This window comes from Nicotiana attenuata, unplaced genomic scaffold, assembly GCF_001879085.1.
Source record: "Nicotiana attenuata strain UT unplaced genomic scaffold, NIATTr2, whole genome shotgun sequence".
Taxonomy (NCBI): Eukaryota; Viridiplantae; Streptophyta; class Magnoliopsida; order Solanales; family Solanaceae; genus Nicotiana; species Nicotiana attenuata.
Genome location: NW_017675311.1, coordinates 35,892 through 50,219, shown reverse-complemented (window position 1 = coordinate 50,219; position 14,328 = coordinate 35,892). Strand labels below are relative to the sequence as shown.

The 14,328-nt window shown below is 37.6% G+C and overlaps 3 protein-coding genes across 6 annotated transcripts; 2 read left to right on the top strand and 1 right to left on the bottom strand.

The window, feature by feature from the left end:
- Nucleotides 1–1,258: 1,258 nt before the first annotated feature.
- On the top strand, nucleotides 1,259–2,621 carry LOC109219940 (enoyl-CoA delta isomerase 1, peroxisomal). The gene has a single exon (XM_019384408.1). It carries the CDS (start codon nucleotides 1,466–1,468, stop codon nucleotides 2,198–2,200), a length of 735 nt encoding a protein of 244 aa, XP_019239953.1. The 5' UTR covers nucleotides 1,259–1,465; the 3' UTR covers nucleotides 2,201–2,621.
- A 1,510-nt stretch (nucleotides 2,622–4,131) lies between these two features.
- On the top strand, nucleotides 4,132–8,688 carry LOC109219938 (nudix hydrolase 14, chloroplastic). Of its 2 annotated transcripts, XM_019384406.1 has the most exons (7): nucleotides 4,132–4,472; nucleotides 4,827–4,932; nucleotides 5,433–5,510; nucleotides 5,778–5,870; nucleotides 6,011–6,103; nucleotides 7,434–7,532; nucleotides 8,102–8,688. In XM_019384406.1, exons 1-7 carry the CDS (start codon nucleotides 4,249–4,251, stop codon nucleotides 8,339–8,341), a joined length of 933 nt encoding a protein of 310 aa, XP_019239951.1. In that variant the 5' UTR covers nucleotides 4,132–4,248; the 3' UTR covers nucleotides 8,342–8,688. The 2 variants fall into 2 exon arrangements, with proteins under 2 accessions (XP_019239951.1, XP_019239952.1); XM_019384407.1 differs by lacking the exon at nucleotides 5,433–5,510 and having other exon boundaries at nucleotides 4,137–4,472.
- Nucleotides 8,689–9,019: 331 nt separating this feature from the next.
- On the bottom strand, nucleotides 9,020–13,065 carry LOC109219937 (copper chaperone for superoxide dismutase, chloroplastic/cytosolic). 3 transcript variants are annotated; one of them, XM_019384403.1, is made up of 6 exons: nucleotides 12,709–13,065; nucleotides 12,410–12,436; nucleotides 11,426–11,498; nucleotides 11,195–11,329; nucleotides 10,701–10,900; nucleotides 9,020–9,415 (listed from the first exon to the last, which is right to left on the bottom strand). In XM_019384403.1, the coding sequence occupies exons 1-6, from the start codon at nucleotides 12,976–12,978 to the stop codon at nucleotides 9,170–9,172; spliced, it is 951 nt and encodes a 316-aa protein (XP_019239948.1). In that variant the 5' UTR covers nucleotides 12,979–13,065; the 3' UTR covers nucleotides 9,020–9,169. The 3 variants fall into 3 exon arrangements, with proteins under 3 accessions (XP_019239948.1, XP_019239949.1, XP_019239950.1); XM_019384404.1 differs by lacking the exons at nucleotides 12,410–12,436; nucleotides 12,709–13,065 and adding an exon at nucleotides 11,840–12,000; XM_019384405.1 differs by lacking the exons at nucleotides 12,410–12,436; nucleotides 12,709–13,065 and adding an exon at nucleotides 11,840–11,987 and having other exon boundaries at nucleotides 11,426–11,494.
- Nucleotides 13,066–14,328: the final 1,263 nt, after the last annotated feature.

The window sequence follows — 14,328 nt, the reverse complement described above, 5'->3', positions numbered from 1 at the left end:
TACACTATGTATATAGGTGTATAAGAAGAATGAGAAGAAGAAGAAGAAAAAGAAGAAGAAAATGCGAGAAATTCACCAAATACCTGTAAATAATGTATCAACCTTGTATATAATAGTGTATAAGTTGTGTTTATACACTATTATATACTATTTATACAATATTATACAAATGAATCTTATCAATGGAGCTTCACGTGTTCTTCTTCTTCTTCCTTGGGCATCCTCTGAAATTTAACTCAAATATAGCCTAAACCTACTCCAAATCACTTGAAATTTACGTTTTGAACTCATCTTGATGATTCCAATCAATTGAGACAACACCTATTCCAAACAACTAACAAATCGTAAAACTCAATTTCTGAAATCGAATCTTCGAACCACCTGTAATGGTGACTTTTATTTTTCAAATCCTTAATTAACCATTGGAATCCGGAAAAGAATTGAAGGAGAATAACGATAGTAGAGAAATTTTGTGATGCAAAGGCTGACTTGGGAAGGAGAAGAAGAATGAAGAAAAAAGGGGAATAAAGAAGAAAGGGAAACAGGGAAATAAGGGGTGGGCTAACTGGAACAAAGAAAAAAGGGGAGTGATAAGGGATGTAACTAGAACGAAGAAAGAAGAGGGAACGAAGAAAAAAGGGGCTAACTGGTAAAAAATAATTTTCAGGTTATGTACAACCTGGGCTACATTGGGTAAGTGCTTCAAATATGGGCTATTTTTTCTGATGAGTTGTTGGGCCAAGCAACAAAGGATGTAATTCTCCCAAAAAATTTCGTTAAAATATCATGGTATAGCCAGTTTTCACACTGGTCAATGAAAATAGCCAGCGTTTATCAAGTCAATGAAAAATAGCCACTGTTTTGCTGCAACAGGGACCGGTCCAGTATAATATACGGGAGTTCTGGTGCATTTGTGTACGAACTCCAGCATATTATGCTGCACCGGTATACTTTGCTAACTCTTGTAAAATTTGCGGGAGACTGGAGCACCAGTGCTCCAAACTCCAGTATATTATACTGGACAATTATACTTGCTGGAACTCCCGTAAAATTTGCGGGAGTTCCAGCATAATTATGCTTGAACTCCCGTAAAATTTGCGGGAGTTCCAGCTTATCCTGGAACGGGCGTATTTTTCTGGATTTTGAACAGTGTTTTCGCTCAGATTTAAAGTGGCTAAATTTCGATGACTTTTGAAACTTGGCTATTTTTCAACGACCAGTGATAAATCTGACTATGTTTGAATTTCTCCCTAAAATTTCACTCACCAACCAAAAATGAAAAAATAAGTGATCGTATTACTCATTATCCTTGGCACCAAACACACCCTTAATCAAGAACCAATAATATCTTCATTTCTGTTCACTTTCTTTCTTCTATCTACCAAACAAAAATCGTCTACTTTTTAGTACGGACAATCTTCTATAGTTGCTGAAATCCAGCCATAGGAAGGAGACAAAGGGAGGGATGTGTACATTAGAGAAGAGAGGCAACATCTTCCTCCTAACCTTAACTGGAACCGATGAGCACCGTTTACATCCCAACCTTATTGACTCCCTCGCCGCCGCTCTCCGCCGTCTCCGATCTGAATCAGCTTCTTCCTCTTCCGTTCTGATTACCACATCCCAAGGCAAATTCTTCTCCAATGGTTACGATCTTAAGTGGGCCTTAGTCGACAAAGTTCGCCCACAACTCATGTCTAAGAAACTCCGCGCTCTTGTCTACGACTTAATCACCTTGCCTATGCCCACAATTGCTGCTGTCACTGGACACGCTTCTGCTGCCGGTTTGATCTTCGCCCTTTCCCATGACTACGTTCTTATGCGTAAGGATCGAGGGTTTCTTTATATGAGTGAGCTCGATATTGGGTATAAGATTCCGATTTGGTTTTCGGCTTTGTTGAAGTGTAAAGTTGGGTCGCCGGCGGTTTGGCGTGAGGTGGTGTTGAAATCGGCTAAGATGACGGCTGAGATGGGAGTTGAAATGGGGATCGTGGATTCGGCTCACAGTGGAGCAGAGGAGACTATGGAGGCAGCTGTGAGGTTAGGTGAAGAATTGGTGAGCAGAAATTGGGATGGGAAAGTGTATGCTGATTGTAGGAAAACTTTGTATGTCGAGCTACTAAATTCGCTTGGTTCCGATGAGACTGTGGGAGATTATGGCGAGGAGGAGAAGCCAATCAAGACTCTGTCAAGGCTCTGACCGATCAGGAGCGGATTCAGAGTTTGAAATTTGAGTTCTTATAACGATCTTAAGTTGATACTAAAATAATAACTGAGTTCGCGCTCAGATGTTTATATATATATATATATGGTGTTGACAAAAGCTAGTGAGTTCACGTGAACCCATCCATAGGCAACACACTAGATGTGGCCATGTGACCAATACGTTTTCTGGCCAGTATTTTAGTGAGACCAGTGCTAAAGTTATTGTTATTCAGCTTTTCAATTTATGTGGAGGAAGTAATTAATTGTTAATTTCACCTTGGTGCATTTTAGTTGAGATAATTTTGGCTTTGGGCTAGTTATGTGAAGTTGGTAATATTTCCAAAATAAGAGTACTTGTCCAACCATGAATATTGGTCACTAAAGTTGTCACATGAATAAAACAAACAATTGCTGGATACGGATTATGCAGGATTGTGGGCACCATAAATTTGTAAGATAAGGTTAATGCTGAGTGTCGCTTCCTGAATCTGATGAGAAAATGTTCATTGTTTGGACTTGCAATATTGAGCATAAAGAAGTATGAGGTTTTATTGCATTATTGTTTATTCATAGACCGGTATTACAGGGATCAATTGGTGAAGAATGCTTGAGTACTGATTGACTTTACAAATATAAGTTACAATTATAAATTTCACTCAGGAGTGAGGATTATGGATTGGATTTCTGAAATTATATCCTGCATGTTTCCCTCATGTCTATATTTTCTGAATCCATTCCATTTTAAGATTTTCACTCAGAATTATCAAAATCTGTTACTTGTAATAAGTTCACTGTGGCAAACCAGGCAAATTCAACATCAGCATCAAAAGGATGAGTTATGAGTGCTGCCTCCACAATCATCAGTTTGTTGTAAAATGTGTTGCTTCTCCTGGTGGCTGCATCCGTTGAATTGTTGATGTAGAATTGTGTGTGTTTTGAGATGGCGCGGACACTCATTTCAACATCAGATTCAGTGTAATGAGGGAAGAGGAAGTATGCTGCAGGGTGAAGTTGTGTTTTCTCTTTTATGCCAGCTTCTGGCTAAGGAAATTGCGCCATATGTTGCTCCTGGACACTTGGTTAAGGCTCCCATTATTTTGACTTGAAGCAGCTTTTCCATTGCTCATCCTGTAGTTGATTGTTGGTGTCTGTTCCTCCAACGACTAAACGCTGGAAAATATTGAAAATGTCATACGACTTCTGGACTATACAATTTTATGTTTGATTATACTGATAAGTATTATTTTTGTTAGCAGAAATTGTCCACAAACATTGTGAAGTTTTCTTCCCTCAGCGCACTCTTGTAGTAGGACTGGAGACTTTCAGAGGTGTGGATTTAGTTGGCTTTCCCTTTGTGTGTATATTATACTCCATATATAAATATCCAACAACAACAATAACATACCCAGTATTATCTCACCGTGGGATCTGGGGAGGGTAGCGTGTATGCATAACTTACGCCTATCTTGTGAGCATAGATAGTCTATTTCCAATAGACCCTCGGCTCAGGAAAGCATGAGCACCACATTAATGAATCCATATATAAATGTCCCAAATACCGAATTCAGGGGGTTTTGACTTTTTTTTTTTTTTTCGTCTTTCTCCAAAACTTATTTGTGCGTGTGAGGGAGAGTAGTGCGAGTTTTTTTAATCATCCTCCAGCTCTCGAGATACAAAAGCAGATCCATGATTTAAGTATATGGGTTCGAGCGCTCGAATTGAGATATATTATTTGTACATATTTAGTAAAAAGTTTAAATACATTTATAGAGTTTGAACCAAAATTATGAGTTCAAATGTAACTAAAGCACTAAATTGGCTTCTGGAGTAGAGTAAGCCTCTGTAATGTTGTAGCAAGTAAAATTTAGTGATTAAAATCACCACGTAAAAGGAAGAAAAAAAAGCACAAGAAGGAACAGAAAAAAGCTTGATATAAAGAGCATTGAAATTGAAGAAAATAAAAATCTCTAAAATAAAGAGCATTGCAATTCATCTCTTCGGTTTATAACAAACAGAAAAACATAAATCAGCAAGTTGCGAATCATGAGAGTGGCAGTGCCACGTTATGGACTTCCATTCTTGAAACCTCTCTACAAATTCCCCTTCTCCTCTTCTACCTTTTCTCCTAATAAAACTTGTACTCTATTCTCTGCCAAAATGTCAACAACCCCACCTTCTCAACTCACTCACATCATCAATCTTCCAGCCCAACTCGATCAACCCGTTTCCGTTGTCGCTGCTCCCGGCGTCTCCGACACCCAATTCAGGCAAGTCCCTCCACTTGCTATTTTCTCTTTTTTTCTTTATTGGGTTTCTATTTTTAGCATTCCACTAACGTAATTCACGCTTAATATGGTATTTGTAGACTGTAGTGAGGTTTTTGCAAAAAAGAGAAGCTTTTTATGTTAAAGATTAAGCATTTTTCTTGGCATGACTTTGGATTAAGTGAGCCGTTTGGAAGTCCCGCCAGTTGCTATTTCTTTCTTTTGGGTTTATGTAATTTACTCTTAATATGACATTTGTAGTCAGATTTTCAAAAAAGGAAGCATTTTTATGCTAGAGGTTCAGAGTTCTCTTAATTTGGCTTTGGATTGAGTGAAATATGGTGTATTTTGTTGTAGGAATGCTATTGAATCCTCATTATTCAAGCAGTGGTTAAAGAACATTCAGACTGAAACAGGACTGCTGGCTAATGGAGCTATGTCTCTAAGACAAGTTCTTATTCAGGTCTCAGTCTCAATTTCTTCTTTTGAGTATGAAGTTAGTTACTTTTGTTTGTCCACTAGCTTCGACGAATTACGCTATTGGCTAATTAGTGTTCCACGACAAGTTGAGTTGCTAGAGCCCTTCTAAATTTATTCAACATTGGACAATGCTGGAGGAAAATCTTATTCATCTTGACGGATGCTGCTTAACTACATCGTTGTTAAGACTTAAGTATCTTATGTGTAATTAACATTTATCAGACCAATGAATATTTAGGTTAATTGTGCACCTTATTCTCCTAAAGATTGCCATGCTGCCCTAACATAGCTGTCAGTAGTGCTCCTTTCAATAACAGAAGTCTTCTTCGTGTTACGTGTCAGGACTTTTAGAATGATTTAAGTCGCCCTCTCAGTGACTGGAGACATAGTGACTAACACCGAATTTAATCTGCTTTCAGTCCTGCTACCGCAAGCATTAAGTTTGATTTACAGCTGATTTTTCCTTTTTATGTGTTGGAGCAGGGTGTAGATATGTTTGGAAACCATCTTGGGTTTCTAAAGTTCAAAACAGATATTATTGATAAGGAGACGGGTCAGAAGGTATCTGAGTAGAATCTCTCCATGCGATTGGATTATGTAATTCATTCAGTCGGACAATGAATGGCTTCTCTTAAGCTGTGCTTTCCTCAATTTATTTCGCTTATATTTGGTCTTTTGTCCTAGTATCTTGGAGTGACAGAAAATACAGTACTCTTGACATAGCTTGTCATTACTAACATTATAATGATGTGTTTCTTCCAATTTCCTTTTTCCTAGCTTAGCATTGGTTGCAACAAGGGCAATTTCTATTGCTTCTTTTGTGTGTAGGTTCCTGGTATCGTCTTTGCACGGGGTCCAGCTGTTGCAGTGCTAATCCTTTTGGATTCTGAGGGTGAGACGTATGCTGTGCTTACGGAACAGGTTGGTCTTCCAACCATCAACTCCTCTATTTATATAACGTTGAAACTTATCTCACAGTACTAATTAGGTGAGGAAATCTACGGAAGTTCTCTACCCCTATTACCTTTTTAACTCTAAAAAACATTCAAATTGTTTGAAAGGTTAGGGTCCCTGTTGGAAGGCTAATTTTGGAATTGCCAGCAGGAATGTTGGATGATGACCATGGTGACTTTGCTGGAACAGCAGTTCGAGAGGTCTCTCTTTCCCTCTCTATCAAAGCATTATCCCCTTCCCCACCCCAAATAATCCAGGCAATGTGATGCCGAAAGCTATCACATATTCATGCATGCACATGCATTTCATGCCAGAGTTAATGTTTTCTGGTCACAGATGGTTTTCTGACAGTTCTGTTCGCAACCCAGTATTCAGAGAGGAGTGAATAATCAAATGGAAGCACTTAAGTTTCAAATTTATGTTAGATCTAATGGTGTATATAATAAATTACAGTGGCTTTAATCATTGTGAAGGTCCGGGGCTGTTGTATGGTCTCGTCCAGAAATGTTTCGAAGAAGGCTGGTATTGCTTTGTAATCGGCTATGAAATGTTTAAAGAGGGCTGGTATTTTCTTTTGCAAATTATTTGGGTCACAGATAATAACGTACAAACGATAGATGCTGAAGGATTATGTTAGGTCGTGCCAGACATTATCTTGTCACTTTTTGGTAGCTGTTGCAGGGTTATTCCGAGTAAGGTGACTAATATGCTCACAGGGTCTCAATCAATAGGTAACACTGAAGATTAAGTAGGTGTCAGCAAGTCAATCCCAAGCAAGTGTCAACAATCAGTTAATTTGTCAAAGTCTCAGGCATTAATGTAATTTTGAATGCTACAGTTCAAGTCTATATTTGAACTTTATGGTAAAGTCATAGTCGTCAAACTATCATTTTTAAGGTGTGCAGGATATTGCAAGTAGCCAACTTAACAGCAAGAAAAGGAATAATAATGTCGCTAATCCTTATAGGCTTTTGTACCTGGTAGACGACAGCCTGAGGTACAAGGAAATAGAATACATGAATCTTCAAAAGATGAAGTAAAAATTTCTCCAGATAATACAATGAGCCAATACTTAGTCATCATATGCTGCAGTTGACTCATTAAGATGCATACAGAGTGAATATGAACTTTCTCAAAATAATCTAGACTGGGGCAAGCTGTTCCCTTGCTTCGTGGCTCAATTCCCTAGTATATTGATTTATTATTGCATAATGAACTGGATTCCTCTTATTCTGTCAGTTTTCGACTAATCAATGGAAGTTCCTTCTTTTATAGAACCCAGAAATCTGTTGATGTTTGTGTATGCGTGACTCTACTGATCCTTATAGGAACATTGTAACTTCCTTATCACAAGCAACTGTTTTACATATTTGACAACTTAGTTGCACTGTACTTTATAATCAAGTGCTGCTTTTGAATACTTATGGATGTGCATATATATCAGTTTTAGCTTGTGGATGGCAAAATTGGAGAGTTTGACATTCTATTTGGCCAAACTTCTAATTTAAGTATTTGATCTATACGTCTCAGGTTGAGGAAGAAACTGGAATACACCTGAATGTTCATGATATGGTCGACCTCACGGCTTTTCTCGACGCATCGACTGGGGGCAGAGTTTTTCCTTCTCCTGTAAGCTTCCGCCATCTTCTATAAGACAGACATTCTGACCACATGCTTTCTTGGAATTTGTATTATTGGAACAATAAGTAAAAAAAATTGCATAAACAGCTAGTTTCTGCTAAAAAGTACTATGAAAGGGTATATGTTATAGTTGCTTCTTGCCTAGTATTAAAAGGATGTTGACTGTTAATACTTCTAGTAGTCAGTAGTTTCAATTCATTGCACTACTTGCTCTAGTGTTAGAAACCTGGAATGACGTTGGATACTACTCCATGTGCAATTGAAATTAGTGGTAAATTTTGAGAACCTTGCCCAGTCATGGTTTGTCAGCATAGTAAAAATTATAATCAGCATAGAAAAGCTGCCATTTTCTGCAACAGCAGCAGCTTATTTCTCGCATTTCAGATAAAAAAGGGCAGCTTGGTGTACGGGGTTCAGAGTAGGGTGACTACATCGGGTCTATCGTACATAGCCTTATGTTGGTTCGCATTTAAAAATTGGGGACTGTTATTAAGATTTCTGCCTTTATGTTTCTCTAACACTATATTTCTGTGATTTTGTTGTTCTTTTAATGTTAGGGTGGCTGTGATGAGGAGATCAGTTTGTTTCTATACAGAGGAGATGTCAGCAAAGAGAAAATCCAACAACTGCAAGGGAAAGAAACTGGACTACGTGACCATGGGGAGCTGATTAAGGTGCATGTGGTTCCATATGATAAACTATGGCGTGCCACAGCTGATGCAAAGGCTCTGACCGCAATTGCCCTCTATGAGATGGCCAAAAGAGATGGGCTGCTACCTTGCTCGACGACGAGTTAATATTTCCTCTTCCATTTATCTCAATTTACGTTATTGCTTGCTTGGCTGAATAGGTGATGGTATATCTTAGGCAGATGACAACTACATTATGGGCATTCCTAGGTGCACTCTCCTTGCAACTGCATCTGTTGTTGCTTGGTTTTGTATATCAGTTTGAAAAAGATAATAAAGAAGGGAAAGCGGAGATTTTTCCTTGCACAGTTGAGAGAAGTCCTAAACCATAACAAATGTAATGCGTTTTACTGTTCATTCTGTTCGTGGTATGGATGGATAAATTGGCTTCATATTGATCTTCAGGATGTTGTTATCACATAACATGGTTACTGCTATTTAGCTTTGAGCTTGTATCTTTCAAAACGTTTCTTGCTCTGATTAATATTCGCAATATTCAAAAAGTAAAAGAAATCGATTGCTTCTAAATCTAGAGTCCAATTCGCCAAATTTGAATTTTTTTTATCGGTCTCGAAGAACCAATGGGAATTAGAGTCTTACTTCTGATCCTTTACAGTAAAATCTATGGTTGCAGCTTGATGAAGTTTAAAACGAATCAGTGAAGAAAGTATTTTCCAATTGCAGTTGGAAAACGACCGTCATCCCAAAGTTTATACCTACTGAAAGCTTGATGCTTTGTTAAAATTTAATTCATCGGCAATCCTTATTGAGATAAAGATGAGCAACTCTGTAAATAAGAACCAAGAAATGAATGAGCAAATGATACATTTATTTTGATACATTAAAATGATCCGTCCAACTTGAAAGCTTCAGGATCTTGGAAATGATGGAGATGTAGTATACAAAGAACATATAGGTCTACGATAGTGTAAGTATTCATAGTTTGTTGGTTGCTTCCCAAATAGTTGTACCATCACAAGTGCAGAGTTTCTTGTAGTTCTCACCAACTCCTGCACTTCTAGCTATCACTGCTGCTTTAAGGCCAGGATCTGATTTATCTTCAGTTGAATATACTGCTATAGCTCGCCCAATCAGGTCAGCAACTCTCAGCTTCTCTTTAGCACCAGAATAAAATGCCTCGCCTTTCACATCAACTTCCAGTGTTCCCAGGTCACCGAGTGGCTGAAAAATGGAAAAACACATAAAAAAGTGCACCAAATCAACCTTTTGGTGCAACTTTATCCAATACAATGTTCAAGGTCAAGGAAAAAAAAGGAAAAATTAGATATCCCGTTTATATTATGACATCACTGTGGGAACAACCACCTTGTTTTAGTTTCCCAGGTTGTAGATCACTACCAAATAGTCTCAATATAGAAGTTATGAAGAATAGAACAAGCATGCATCCCGTGTGGGGAAATGGCTGACCCTCCCAGAACCAAGAATTATCAGGTCACTCACCATTTCATCATTTATCACTTTGCACCAAATTCTTTACTATTACGTCCTAGGCAAAGCAAGGACTGCAAAAGTCACAGTACCTAACACCCTGTTAAATGCATGGCTTTCACCAAGTAAGTAAACCCCCATCTCCCACTCCCCAGAACAAGAAAGCGGGGAAAAATAGAAGGGAAGCGGACAGAATATAGGTACATCTTAGCTTGAATAGTAACTTGTACATGGTGTTAGTCAGAACCCACACAAACCAATCACGCATTAGAACCTCGTTCGTCAAATTCGGCACCTTAAGACACTCGAAAACAAGTAAAGAATTAACACACATCAAGCACGTGTATATTTTCATTTCACCCTTTGCAGGACAAAGAGAAAGGAAAAGTTTCACATAGTCGCTGCCAAACAGTTTCCAGACAACTTCCATTCGGGTACTAACAGCATGGATTATTAGATACATTTCATTGACAATGGACCCCTTAAAAGTATTAACCATAGTTCTTCAAGCACTTAAAGCATCCATGAGTGAGATTAGTTGAGAACCTGACTGCATAAATAACAGATAAGCATGCAGATTCCCTCTATTTCTCTAAGGATAACGGCTACTGCAGAATCCAAGCCCTCCATATCCCCTACCCCCCCCCCCCCCCCCCCAACCACCACACAAACAAGCAAAAAAAGAAAAGAAAAAAATAACAACTATGCCTCAATCCCAAACAACATGGGGTCAGCTACCTCATTGGTCATGTTACTCCAATTAAACTCATCTCAGGCCAATAACATACAAATAAAAATAAAAAGTACTAAAAGTTCTTTATATTTTCTATTAATGACGTATAAAAATCTAAAAGGCTAAACGACTCCTAGAAAAGCATAAGACATAAAGTAAAAGTGCTACCATGACAAACATATTGTCAACCAATAGGTATCACCTATGTAGAGTTCACAGGAAAAAGGGAATATAACATATTAAATTTAAACCAGACATTTTTCTGAGTATTACACTATTACTTACTGGGCTATACAATTTCCCAGTACTAGCTGCCCCCCTCGTCAAATCACCAAATTCATTAATTGACCAAGCATGCTTTCCAGGTGACAGTCCACTGAAGTTTGCTTCAATCCTAGTTAATTCCAAATTGACTTGAGCCAAGCGAACAACACCAAAAATGTCTGGCCCTTTGAATTCCGCAACAGCAGCAGATATAAGGAAATCTACAAAGCATGGTTAAACGCATAAAACTGTTGGATACATCTCATTGGAAATAAAGCAGATGAAGCTGAAGAAATCTAAAACTCATGAGGTAACTTCTTATGATCCCTCTTTTGCATTCATTCTCTCAGCTCAGCAGTTTAGAAAACATTATATACAATAATCATAGGCATAGCTGATTCTGGTCATCCTGTGAACATAGCCAGAGACGTGAAAATATAATGCTTCACAAACTTTCTATAATACCAACCGATAAAACATCAGATATACAATTAGCTTTAAGATTGAAACTATACCATCCGGAACTCCTTGTCCAATCAGTCGGGCTTTTCGACCTGTTTGCTCCAAGGCTTCTGTCAAAATCTTCACAGGTGAAGATCCAAGAACTCTCACTACTTGATTATCGAGGTCCACATCCACATTCTTGACACCTAAAAGCCACAGAAAAGATCTCTTTCAACACTAAAACAAATTGATGAGTTTTTTTTTTACAGAAAAAGGCATGATTTCTTGTTTTTAGCACTTACCTTCAACAGTTTGCAGTTTGCTCTTGACTGCGTTAACACAGCCTTGACACGACATGTCCACCATAAATTCTGTCTGTCACCAAGTTGTCAATACCATCAATTTAATGCAAGGAAACAGCAACAATGCAACATAATAATCATAAGTTATGAGTTTTTATGAGACATTTTAAATTAGAATAATTCCACCACAATGCAAGCCCTCCATTCCCCAATCCTAAAAGTCATCAACTCACAACAAAACCAATACAACCAAATGCGAACCGCAAAAATTAAACCCTCTTCGATAGCAACAAAAATGGGTTATACTCCGCATAAGTTGGTGCATCAACATTAAGAGATGCTTTAAGGAAAAAGCCAATAGAGATCAGCATTCTTGACAAATTAATCACATTTCAGCCAGCATGATGAATTTACCTAAGCAAATTAATCAAGGAGAAAAAGACCCTCTTGTATTATATAGTTTAAAAGCAAACGTATACTTTTTTTTTATTTTTGACAAGTGAATATTGCTGATAGCAGAGCACTATATAAGGCTCTGTCCTGCCTTCTTACACGAGATGTTAGTTGATCGACCTAAAGCAGAGGAGAAAAGATTGGTCCTAGATTGATGTTGTACTATATCAGTATATTGTACCTTTCTTTGACTCAAATGCTGTACTGCATTATAGTACTATCCAAAGTACACGGTTACCATATTTACCATAATAAAGACTTGTTTGCCAGTACAAGAGTCCCTATTTATTGTACAGTTCCAGATATGCTAATATTCACTACGGTGTAAAAAATTTTACACTATCTGATCACATCCACCTGTTATTGCAGGTGGCATGTCTTATCTTAAAGATTAAAATCTCATATTTTATGGTGAAGATATATTTTGAGTGACTTTTACACTATCTATGTGTAAGTTAAACTCATTTCTCATTTTTCCTCTCAAATCAAAACTACAAAGAAAAATATACTAAAGGCTAAAGGAGAACGTACCAGCAAATCAGGCAAAACGGCGCCATTCTGCAAATGAAAAATCACATTACTGAATTAGAACTATAACATCAATTGATTGCCAAACCAATAAACCAAAAAAAAAAAAAAAAAATTACTAGTTTGCAGTTGTGGCTTAGGAATAGAGGTGAATCTCAAATTTAAAGAAACTACTGATAGAGTAAATGCACCACTTAATATCCGAATTAGTTCCGGTGCATCCACGGCTTATATGTTGAATCAGCCTAGGACGAATTCAACAAATTTAAGACAAATAAAAGAGTTAGAGGAAAAAATTATACCTCGACGGAAGTTTGATGATTGGAAGAAGGCGCGTCCATATGAAGAGCTGAAGGAGGACTTGATTTTTCTATATTCTTCGCGAAGCTTAATCGGAGATTCGGATTCGAAGCAAATTTTAGATTTTTCGATAAGCGTTCGAAGTGCGAAGAAGAAGAAGAAGAGGAGGAGGAGGAGGAGGAGGAAATGGAAGAAATAGCAAAAGCAGCAGCTGGAATAACAGCAGCAATGGCGGTTGTTTTTGCAGTCACAATTGACCTCAAAAATGCCATTTTTTCACAATCCTTTTATATATTCATTCAGACTAGAATTTTTTAACAGTTGAGATATAGAGAGAGAGTCGTCGTGAGACTTCGGAAGGCAATCTGGATTCTAGAATTATCGATTTACTAAGAGAAATTCAAGAATAGCCAGATTTACAAATGGTCATTCAAAAATAGCCACAGTTTTAAAAGTAATTGAAATTTAGCCACTTTTTATTTAAAGAAAAATCTGAACGAAAATATTGTCCAAAATTCGAAAAATACTCCAGTATAATATACTAACTTCCAGTATAATGAACTTCCGGTATAATATACTGGAATTCTAGTATTTTTTTTCGTTTAAAGATAAATCTGAACGAAAATACTGTCCAAAATTCGAAAAATACTCCAGTATAATATACTGAATTCCAGTATAATATACTGGAGTTCCAGTATAATATACTGGTCCAGCATAATATGCTGGAAGTTCATGCATATGTGCACCGATCTCCAGTATATTATGCTGGAACTTTCCGTGTTACATCAAAATAGTGACTATTTTTCAATGACTTTGCAAACGCTGGCTATTTGTGAATGACCAGTCCGAAAACTGGCTAGCCCGTGCTATTTTTACCGATTTCCTGTATTCAATTAATTGGGCTGTTTCATTAGGCCACATAACTACTAGCCCTCGTTTTATTTTGGAAAATTTACACATATATACCACTACTAATACTAACAGGTGAAGTACATAAATTGCCCTAAAAGTGGATGGTCTTGAATTTTTGTCACCGTTTGTCTTATGGGCAAAGCTTCAAGTTTAACAAGTGTAGTCCCTCGCTTGTCCTATGGGTAGGGGTGGCAAATTGGCGGGTCGGTTATGGGTGACCCAAAATGGATCATTCAAAAAACGGATAGATTATCCGACCCGACCCATATTTAATACGAATAAAAAATGGGTTCACCGGCGAATAATATGAATATATATCCATGGCTTCTTGAATATGATCACTTTTGGGAGAATTTCTAGTCTCCAAAACTTGAGGAATCCCCAATTTGAGTCTTTACAAATGTAAAAGTTAAACTCATTATATCTCCTAGCTCATGAGCTAGTCAAATCTTACACTAGAGCCCAGATATCTCCTAGATGTATGATAAAGATTGATCTCCAAAAAGTGTATGACTCAGTAGAATGGATCTTCTTACAACAGGTGATGGAGGAGCTTGGATTTCCTGACAGGTTTATCAGGTGGATAATGGAATGCATCAAGACAGTCAACTATACTATCCTTGTGAATGGAGAAACCATAGAACCTTTCAACGCTGCCAAGGGTCTTCGACAAGGGGATTCTATCTCTCATTTCCTTTTTGCAATAATGA

Bases quoted from the DNA above. Each gene is read 5' to 3' on its own strand.
- LOC109219940 (XM_019384408.1), top strand. From the start codon at position 1,466: ATGTGTACATTAGAGAAGAGAGGCAACATCTTCCTCCTAACCTTAACT.
- LOC109219938 (XM_019384406.1), top strand. From the start codon at position 4,249: ATGAGAGTGGCAGTGCCACGTTATGGACTTCCATTCTTGAAACCTCTC. The intron at 4,473-4,826 runs GCAAGTCCCTCC...ATTTTGTTGTAG, and splicing joins GTCTCCGACACCCAATTCAG to GAATGCTATTGAATCCTCAT. The intron at 5,871-6,010 runs GTTGGTCTTCCA...ATTGTTTGAAAG, and splicing joins ATGCTGTGCTTACGGAACAG to GTTAGGGTCCCTGTTGGAAG.
- LOC109219937 (XM_019384403.1), bottom strand. From the start codon at position 12,978: ATGGCATTTTTGAGGTCAATTGTGACTGCAAAAACAACCGCCATTGCT. The intron at 12,437-12,708 runs GTATAATTTTTT...TTTCATTTGCAG, and splicing joins ATCATCAAACTTCCGTCGAG to AATGGCGCCGTTTTGCCTGA. The intron at 11,499-12,409 runs GTACGTTCTCCT...ACTTGGTGACAG, and splicing joins CCGTTTTGCCTGATTTGCTG to ACAGAATTTATGGTGGACAT.